Source organism: Choloepus didactylus (genome assembly GCF_015220235.1).
Source record: "Choloepus didactylus isolate mChoDid1 chromosome 5 unlocalized genomic scaffold, mChoDid1.pri SUPER_5_unloc1, whole genome shotgun sequence".
In the NCBI taxonomy this organism is placed as follows: Eukaryota; Metazoa; Chordata; class Mammalia; order Pilosa; family Megalonychidae; genus Choloepus; species Choloepus didactylus.
The window spans coordinates 220,083-229,739 of NW_023637573.1; the positions used below are offsets into that span (position 1 = coordinate 220,083).

Here is a 9,657-nt window from a genome sequence, read left to right on the forward strand (position 1 = left end):
TAACTCTCAACATCTCTTGACTTTGGAAAATAATAATTATAATTATAGTTCATTCACATCACTGGCCATCTTAAGCTGTAATAAATTATTATTTTTTTTTTTTTCAGAATGTGGTAATTTTATTTACTTAAGAATGAAATGGAATCCTAGATATCTAAGAAATGAAGGGTGTTATGTCTATTAAGACAAGCATCTTAGTCCTACAGCTCTAAAGAGTTACTCAACGCAGAGGATTTTGGCAGAGGATTGTTCAAGGAACTAAGATTTTTATTTTAATATTATTCTCAAGTTTTCCTTCAAGTCTAAAAGAGCCTTAAATTCAGTTCTATTCATTGTTTGTCTGTTATAAGTTGACTACAATGTAAGATGTTATGCCTTTTAAAATAATTTTCATAAGGTGTCTGCCCCAATTTTACACTTAAGACAAGTTGTTCTAACTGATGTTACCTCTAACATCTATTATACAGAAATTAGCTACCACTAGGTTCAAGTTACTTTAAAAATGTTAAAACCTAGGTCTTTTTCTTAGTCATATATACCATCAAATTCTTAACTGATTTGCTTGTATTAAAAACTAATGCTGAAACACATGCCCTAAAACTTACCATTAGGCAGTGAAGCTCTTTATACCATTTATATAAGTTTCTTTGCCTAAGTGCCACTGAATCTATGTAAATATCACTTACCATAAAATATTTTTGCTAAACAACAGTGATTTCAAATGATAATTTTCATGAAACTATAGATGACAGAAATTTAAATATAAAAGCATTCCAAAATAAAGATAGCGTTTATATATTTCAAATAAAATTGTCATTTACTTTTTACAAGACTGCCACAGACACATGAAGTTTTGTCCAGGTTTTCTCATTGGATCTCCGTGTTGACTGGATGTACTGAACGGGGAAGGCTGAGAATTGTTAGGCTGGCCCTGCACTTGCACAGCTGGTGACGGTGTCATAGGAGTGTTCTGTGGGAGCACATTCTGTACATATGTTGGTGTATGCTGCTGTTTTTGCTGAACAGCACTTTCTATTGCTACTTTAGCTACAGTGCTTGGATCTGCTCCTGCTGGAACGGCAACCATTGTTGCACTGCAGGCAGCATTGTTGGGGTCACTGATTGTAACAATTCTAACTCCTACTTTATTTGGAATTACTGTGACTGTTTCCCTATCATTATCCTCTGCTGGCCTCTTTACAGTTTTGCATTCTGCTGTGCCATTTGTAGATGGAACTTCAGATGACAGGGCAGGAGACTGGGATCCTCTTGATCCTGAGTGGGGAACTGCTATGATTTGATGCCCCTGTATAACAGAGGTTGTAGAATGTGGTGAGACAACTACACTAGGGCGTTGCTGAGGCACATCTGAATTCAAATTTGAAGCTAGAGGTCCATTAGGCAAATCAGTACCACTAAATTGCTGTGTTGCCACATTTGAAGCCTCCTGTATGCTGCTCACAGATGGTGAACCACCCAACGTTAAAATAGGTCCATTAGAAATTCTTTCTAGTTGATCACCTTTGGCAGTATCTTGCTGGGTAGCATCTAAAGTTCCTTGTGGTTCCACTGGAGGTATCCCACCATTTCCTACATGATTGGAAGTTTTGTGATTTGGAATGTTTTTTGCTCAAATGTGAACCATCTCCTTTATCAAAATCACAGATTCCATTAACTAGGGGTTTTTTCAAATCACTTTTTATTTCCTGCATGTCCATTTGTTCTGAGTTTTGTTTTCCAGATGCTCCGTTCTCACCTAATTCTAATGATGGCCCATTACTGATTAGTGAGCACTGATTAGCCTCACTTTGAATTTTCCCTGAGTTTGAAGGAGGTAGACTTGAGTCACTGTACTTTCTCCCATTTAAAAGACTTCCCACTTGCACTTCGTTTTCCTTTGTATCCCCATTGCTGGTGTTAGCTCCTCGTCGGCAGGATGGATTTTCCATGACTTCAATTTTACGTTCATGAACATGTAAACCTGTTGCTTCCTTTGCTTCCTCCTCCTTTTGGCAAATTATTTTATCACCTTTGAATGGGGGAGTAGCAGTAGTACACGGTGATTGTCCAGCTGGAGATGCTTGAGTGGCTGGAAGCGTTTGCACCTGCAGTCCAACTCCTGTCTGTGTTCCGCTCATGGTAATTCCTGCTGGAGCAATGAGCTGAGTTGCATTTCCCTGACTCACAGTTGCAGTTGCAAAACTTGTATTTGGCACAACTGTTATGGTTACCTGGTTGCCAGAAGTCCCTTGGAAAATGGTTGCTGGGCTATTTGAGATCAGCGGACCTGGCAATATTTGTAAGTTCGAGATGGGTATGGTTTGCACTCCCCCTGTGGGTGGCATTGCACTTTGGACCAACTGAACATTTTGCTGCCCAACCAATAGCTGCTGAGCTGGAGTTTGCCCCTGTACCCCAAAACCTGCTGCTTGGTTATTGGCCACCTTATAGACCACCTGAGGGCTAGGAGCTCTTGCATTATTAGGGGGAGGAATCTGTGGAGCTGGGAGAATAAGCTTACCACCTGGAGTTGAAGGCCCACGCTTCGGAAGCAGCAACTGTTTTATCAGACTTGACTCACCAGAAGCAGGCTGACCAACACCTGCATTCGTTTGCTGTGGCTGTACTTGTACTTGTACCTGCTGTGGTGGGGGTGCTGGTGAATGCTGCTGCTGTTGCTGCCTTTTCACAGATAGCATTTGACTGACAGTAGGAGGTGGTCCTTGTGATTGAGGGGTGGAAGATGATGATGACATGGCAGTAGGGGTTTGGTTATTAGTTGCTGGGACAGGTGATGGTAAGGAAGATGGAGTTATGTTTGGTTGTCCAGTTAGCTGAACTGTCTGGCCAGCTGGAAGAGCTGCTGGATTAGCAAGAACAATTTGGTGAATGGCTGGTGCATAAGTTTGACCTTGTTGAGCTGGCTGGCTTACAATCACTACACTTTGTTGGGTTGGCTGTTGTGGTTGTTGAATAGGCTGCTGTACCACTGTTGATGAAACTTGTTGAGAAGGGAGAGGTTTTGGTGCAATGTTCTGAAACCCTACCCTTGAGGGTTGTGGACTTGGGACACCAGCAATGGTAACCATTTGTCCTGCAGCTACCTGAAAATTCTGCACTGAAGCTGCTGAGACAATATTGGATGCTGAAGTTGTAACATATTGTGGAGGTGCTATGATAACAGTGTCTTGTGGCTGGCTACCAACTGATGTCTGTTGAGATGAAGTTTGCACAGGTTGGGGTGATGTGGTGATTAACTGCTGACCCTGTGTAACTGTAGAAGTACAAGCTGGTATGTTCTGTACTCTGCCAAATATATGACTCTGTGGTACAGCTTGTTGAATTACCGTAACAGGAGTGCCTGAAGGTATCTGTCCAGGTACCACTGTGTGTAATGGAGGCTGCTGTGGAATTACAGATGAATGGTGAAGCAAAGTTTGAGAATTTACAACTGTAACAGGTTGTGGCCCTGTATTATGATTCTGAACCACAGAACTCTGTGCAGTTCCTCCTCCAACAGGAAGACTAACAGGAACTGCTGACTGGGGTACAGAATTCTGGATTACTGCAGCTTTAACAACTTCACAAGGAATTGGAGCTTTATTTTGAATGACAGTCACTGGAGCATTTTGCTGCTGGTGGTTATGAACTGAAGGATTTGGTGGAATTCTTGAAACAGTCTGTGCCACAGAATGAACACCTTGTACTGGAAAAGACATTTGTGTTGCAGTCAAATTTGAGATTGGTTGGTAACAGGAGTCCTCTGAAAATGGTTTCCTACAGTTTGTGGTCCATGAGGGATTCCTAAGACATTTATAAAATCCAGTTGATGTTAGAATTCCACCACGAGCTAATTTACTGCAGGTTGAGAGGTATTCAGAATACATTTCTGCTCGAGAGACAGAACAATCTGGATTTACTTCAAAATGAGCATTTAACCACTGACAAGCAAACTTCTCACTGTCTATTTCCACTATTCCCGGAGGTGGAGCAACATGCTGTGCTACAACTGCTCTGGAAGCTGGGGCAGATGCTACATGGGTCTGGGTTTGGACTTGCTCTACAGCTTGTGGCCTAATTTCAGATAAAACTTGATTGGAACTTGGGTGTTCAACGAGTTTTACTGCAGCTAGTGCATCAGGGCCAAACATCTGAATATCCATAGAAACGAGACAGACTAACATATCTATGCTCTTTTCTACTTTTGCAATTTTTGTGCAAGCGACATCTCCCATTTCTGTGAGCATATATAGCACCTCGAGTGTTGAGATTACAAGCAGCACATCAGCTAAAGTGAGATGACAAATGATTTCTCTGTATGAGTCCTGATCCACATATTCGCAAATTAGAACACCATTATCTTCTGCTTTGCAAAGATTTCCCAAAATTTCCATGCCCCTCATCTTTAAAAACCTATCCCTTGACATTAGGCATTTTGTAACGGTATGAAACATCAGATGAGTAGTTTTGAAATCAACAGGGTCCAATAAAAGCTCAGCTGCAATATTTCCTAATGTGTCAAGTCCCAATTGCCTTAGAGAAATAAAATGACTATGTGCAGAAAGTAATAAGAAACGAAGACAGGTACGATTAGCTGCCAAGAACTTAACATTGCCCTCCTCAAAGGAAAGATTTCTCAAAATCACTGCAATCTGAAGTACCCGTTGTCCTTCGATATCATTAATGCCCAACTTTCGAGGTGGATGAAATAAAGATTCCCAAATCCATTCTCCTGATGTACCTTCATGAGACTTGTTTCTGTCAGAAATGAGGTCACGAACTTCATTATCATCAACAATGTCTTTCCAAAACTTAACAAAATCTCTATCAGTCTTCTCTTTCCATTCTTCTCCAAATACAGAAGAAAAGGATCCTAAAGTGTCATCAAATACCCCAGCATTAGCAAGTAATAAGGTGATGATTTTAGGGTCTTTTTCAAGTTGCATGACATGCTTGCTTTCATTTGATAGGAGAGTGCATACATTAATAGCAAAGTCCACTTCATTTGGTAGTCCAGATAACAGTGAAAGCACCAATTTATTATAATCATTTGGCGAATTGAAGTCCATAGATAGCCCATAACTTTGACGCAGATAATCTGACACACTGTGTTGCTGGTAATTGTAGGAAGATGGAATTGCACCAATAGGAAGCTGTGGCTTTGGATTGCCTGGTGGTACCTCATCATCATCCTCCCCAAAATGATGAACTTTCTCGTACTTTTCTAGGTAACGTAAGTAATACTGTTTTAAAGCAAAGGCAGCGTTAGAACAACTTCTGGGAAAGTTGAACTCTTCAACAATTTCTCCCCACTGATTCTTCTCAGAAACCTTCGCGAATCCGCCTAAAGTAGTGACTCTGGTGTAGAGACCGTGAAGATCCAGCTCCTTCCCACCCACCGCAGGGATTTTTTTAAAGGGCGACCCTCTGCTGTGGTGGAACTGCGGCAGCTCGTCCAGGAAAGCGAGTCCCTTTCTCCGCTCGTCCGGAGGCGCCTTTCCCGTCGAGTTTGCCATTATGTTTTCAAAGGAGGTTTTTAAAAAAACCCAGATCGGTGTTCTAAAAGCGCCCCCCGTTCCCTGCGCTTCCTACCAGAGCCCGGAGCCCATTCCTCGGCCGGCGGCGGGGCTCAGTCATGGTGGCGGCGGCGGCGGGGCTCAGTCATGGTGGCGGCGGCGGCGGGGCTCAGTCATGGTGGCGGCGGCGGCGGCGCAGGGAGGGAGGGAGGGGAGGAGGAGGAGGAGGGGAAGGAGGGAGCAGGAGGCCAAGGGGGAGAGGAGGGAAGGAGGGAGGGGAATTTCTAAAAAAGTTTAAAGAAATCCGAGCGAAACTAGAGGGGCAAGCGAATGCCGGATCCGCGCGAAGCCGCCGGGCGAGCGCGGCCCCCACCCCCACCCCTTCCTTCCCTCTTGCCCCGCGCCGGGTTGTGGTCCGCCTCTCAGCGCCGCCGGCCCAGGCGTCTCGGCCCGGGGACGCCTGTAATAAATTAAATATTATGTTACATTTCTCAGAATGATTATTTAAATTAACATAATGTTTGGAATATATTATTTTTCAACTTACCATTTAATTGAAACCAGTAGTCTTTCTATAGGATAGGCCCTTCCTTTCTCTTGAGTTTCTCTTTCCTAATCTGTTCATTCTCAGTAGCAGCTCTGCACTGATGTTTATGGATAAATATGATATAAGCCCAGCTTATATCATCAGCCCCACAGTGCTCAATAGTCAAGCTCATTTCCTTTTGCATTTTTTCCTATTCTAAATTCTCGGCATAAATATTAAGGGGTCCTTGAAACAGAGATGTGCAAAAAAAGAGGAGACAAAAAGCCTGTGCTGAGGGGAAAAGGCAGAAACCTGCCCCTTTCAGGTGGGTCCATATGTGCTCAGGATTAGCAGTTAACTCTTCAGGAAAGAGACACTGACACAGATAAATCTTATCCAAGGAAATTGCTCCAAATGTGCCTATTTCTACATGTTAACTCCTAGCTCAGGTCTTATTATTTCCTCTTGAGTTTTTCAGTCCAGATAGACCCCAAAATTCTCCTGCTGGGGCTTGAGTGCCTGTGTTTTCCCTCCAGGTCACTGACCTCCCCTTACACTAACCCTATTTACAAGTAGGCTGGGGGCTCATTTCACATTCTCCTGTCTCCTGACAAAGGCCCTCTAGGTGGTTTTCATCTCTATCTTCCATGATTCAGCATGGCTTGCCCTGTGGCAGCCCTATAATTTTGCCTATGGAGCACCATAGTTTTGCAGCAAAATTGGTAACCCAATAAATTTAATTTTTTATTTTAAAATAATTTTAGATTTATGGAGAAGTTCCTGTATAATCTTTACCCGGGATAGCCTAATGTTGATGTCTTCCAGAACCATAGCATATTTATCAAAACTAAAAATTAACATTGGCACAATATCATAAACTAAACTATAGACTTTCATTTTGATTTCACCACATTTTCCACTAATGTCCTTTTTCTGTTCTAGAATACAACTCAATATACATTGTTGCATTAAATCATGATGTCTCCTTAGACTCCTCCAACCTGTGACCTTATGATTTTCACAGTTTTCTAAAATGTCCCTCAATTTGGGCAATGTGACATTTATAGTAGTTAACAATGAACTCAAAATATCTTGGAGGAGGAAAATTATACAAAAAGCTTTTCATGGTCTACAACTTTTGGTTAAGGTACATTTTTAAAACAGTGATCACATTTACATAAGTGTTTTTGAAATGAATATTAACTATGCTTTTCATTTAGTTCAATGTGAATGCAACACCACTTGATGAGGGGTGCTGCTAAATAAGAAGGAAAGAGGAAAGAATAAGAGAATAGTGCATTAGCAATGACAGGATGGACGGCACAAAAAGTGGCCTAGGATAGGAATAAATTAAGCCTAGTAAAGGAATTAAGCTGGAAGGAAGTTTAAATGTCTGGACAACTGTATCAATCACTCTGATTGCTGCCAGTTTCCTATTCATTTAACATCCCTGAAGTATTTATTGAGGGTCTATATTGATCCAAGGATTTTGTTAGGGCCTAGGGATATGATGGTGACTGAGACCCCGAGGAAATTAAAGATTAGTACGCAGATACCAAATAGAAAGGGAATTCAATACAGTTTGATAAATTATAGTATATGGGCAAGCGCAAATTTCTATGGGAACATAAAAAGATGTCTAGTCAAGCCTTGGCAGATGAAGAGGTTTTCTTGCTGTAGGTGATTTAGGATTAACAATAACTGAGACTTTTAGGATATGTAGAAGTCAACTGCAGAGAAGTCTTGGAGGGGAAATGAGGTGGTGAATGGAAAAGAACACAGTTTTGAGCATGGCAAAGTTTAAAAAGCTGATGGATTAAGAATGAGATAATGTTGGAGTTAGAAGGAACAAGACTACAAAGCTGTGTAGGGGCTAATTTACTATGTAATGGTTTGTTGGGGGCAGTCTCAGTTGACACTAGAAGTGAGGAGAGAAAACAGGAGTTTCTTTAATTTGGGGTGGTTGAGATATGCACCATATATGTGGAGATAACCATTGCATAAGTCAACCAATGGAAAACATGACAGACATGAATGTATGTGAGTGTGTGTGTGTGTGTGTGTGTGTGTGTGTGTGTAGAAAGACAGAGAGATAGAAAGAGAGAGAGAGAACAAGAAAGTTCATAGAATTGGTCAAAGGAGTGGTGTATCCTAGAAAATATTCGGAGAGATACATTGATTAAGCAAATATATTTGGATTTGGTTAATTATGTCTCTGGTTTCTCTGGCCTAATATTACCCAACTGACAACGTTCTTAAAGATTAAATGAAATATTATATAAGGGCTTGTGCCTAGTAATATGTTTATAGCTACTGAGATTGTCCATATCCTGATAGCTAATAATATATATAATTTCTGTTCCTGAGTTGCTGTGATACAAGAAAAAGGGCAGCTCTCAGAAGAAAACCATTATTTTGTACTAGGACTGTAGGAGATCATCAAGTAACCAGAGGTTTAAAGGGAATGACTGAGTAGTGGAGGGCAGTCTGCCTGAAGACAGAATGAGAAAAGAAGAATAGTAGAACCATGAGATTGTATTATTCTTTTTACTAATGAGAAATTAGAATTTTGGCTTTGATGATGCTATCTCAGTGCATTTGGTTTTCAGGGATCTTGAAGCATCTGGGTCTTAAAGTTTCCCCCACGCCTTGGGTCAGCTAAGCCTGTAAGAACATGCTTAATGAGGTTTAAACATCTTTGTTAAGAATTACCTGAATTCCTCAGAGTAAACTCTAGTCAAAGGTGGAATATGGATTTTCCTTTCAAGAGATAAGACAAGAAGGAGTAGATGATTAAAGGCAAATAGATCCATGAGTTGTTGATGCTGTAGAGTCATACAGAATACAAAAAGAAATAGAGATAGAAAGAAGTTGGAGATCAGGCATTTGATGCTGAAGGACTACAGAATGTTCAGCAGGATTGATTGCACAGATCCAGAAATAGATGGCATAATACTGAGTGAAGGTAGCACAATACTGTAAGTACACTGAACAAAGATGTCTGTGGGTGAAGCTGGAAGATGTGGGGTGGGGGAATGTATGACACCAGAGGTAAAGATGGATGGGGGAGACTGGGACTGTATAATCTGGCAAAGACTGGAGTGGCCAATGACTTTTGCTAAATGTACCAGTGTAAGGGTGTTTTTACATGTGAGAGAACAAATGAATGTCGACCACGCAGAGTGTGGTGAGGGGGATGGTATTTGTGTAAAAATGTTATCAAAGCAAACTGGAGTCTATGGTCAACAGTAACATTGTGATATGCTTCCACTGAGTGTGGCAAAGGCAGTGTGCCAAGGTTGGGTGTGTATGAGAGTGGGATGGATGTAGGGGAGGGATATGGGATTCTTGGTGGCAGTGTTGTTTGCTGTCCTTACTATTATATTGTATTGTATGACATTTTATTTTTCTTTTTATTATTTTTTTTATTTGCAAAAAAACACACTTTTTCATAATAATATGTTCAAGTGCTGACTGGTGATAAATGTACAACTATATGATGATACCATGAACAACTGACTGTACACTGTGGATAATTGTATGGTGTGTGAATATATCTCTATAAAATTGTAGGAAAAATGTGAATATGGGTAAAAGTGCTCAGAGGACATGGAG

At 41.1% G+C, this 9,657-nt stretch overlaps 1 protein-coding gene across 1 annotated transcript; it reads right to left on the reverse strand.

Moving 5' to 3' along the window:
* Positions 1-94: 94 nt before the first annotated feature.
* Positions 95-5,516, reverse strand: LOC119524346 (AT-rich interactive domain-containing protein 2-like). Its single transcript, XM_037822934.1, is given in 4 exon segments — positions 95-1,627; positions 1,629-3,742; positions 3,745-3,806; positions 3,808-5,516. Coding segments are annotated over 4 exon segments (4,695 nt in total). The 3' UTR covers positions 95-817.
* Positions 5,517-9,657: the final 4,141 nt, after the last annotated feature.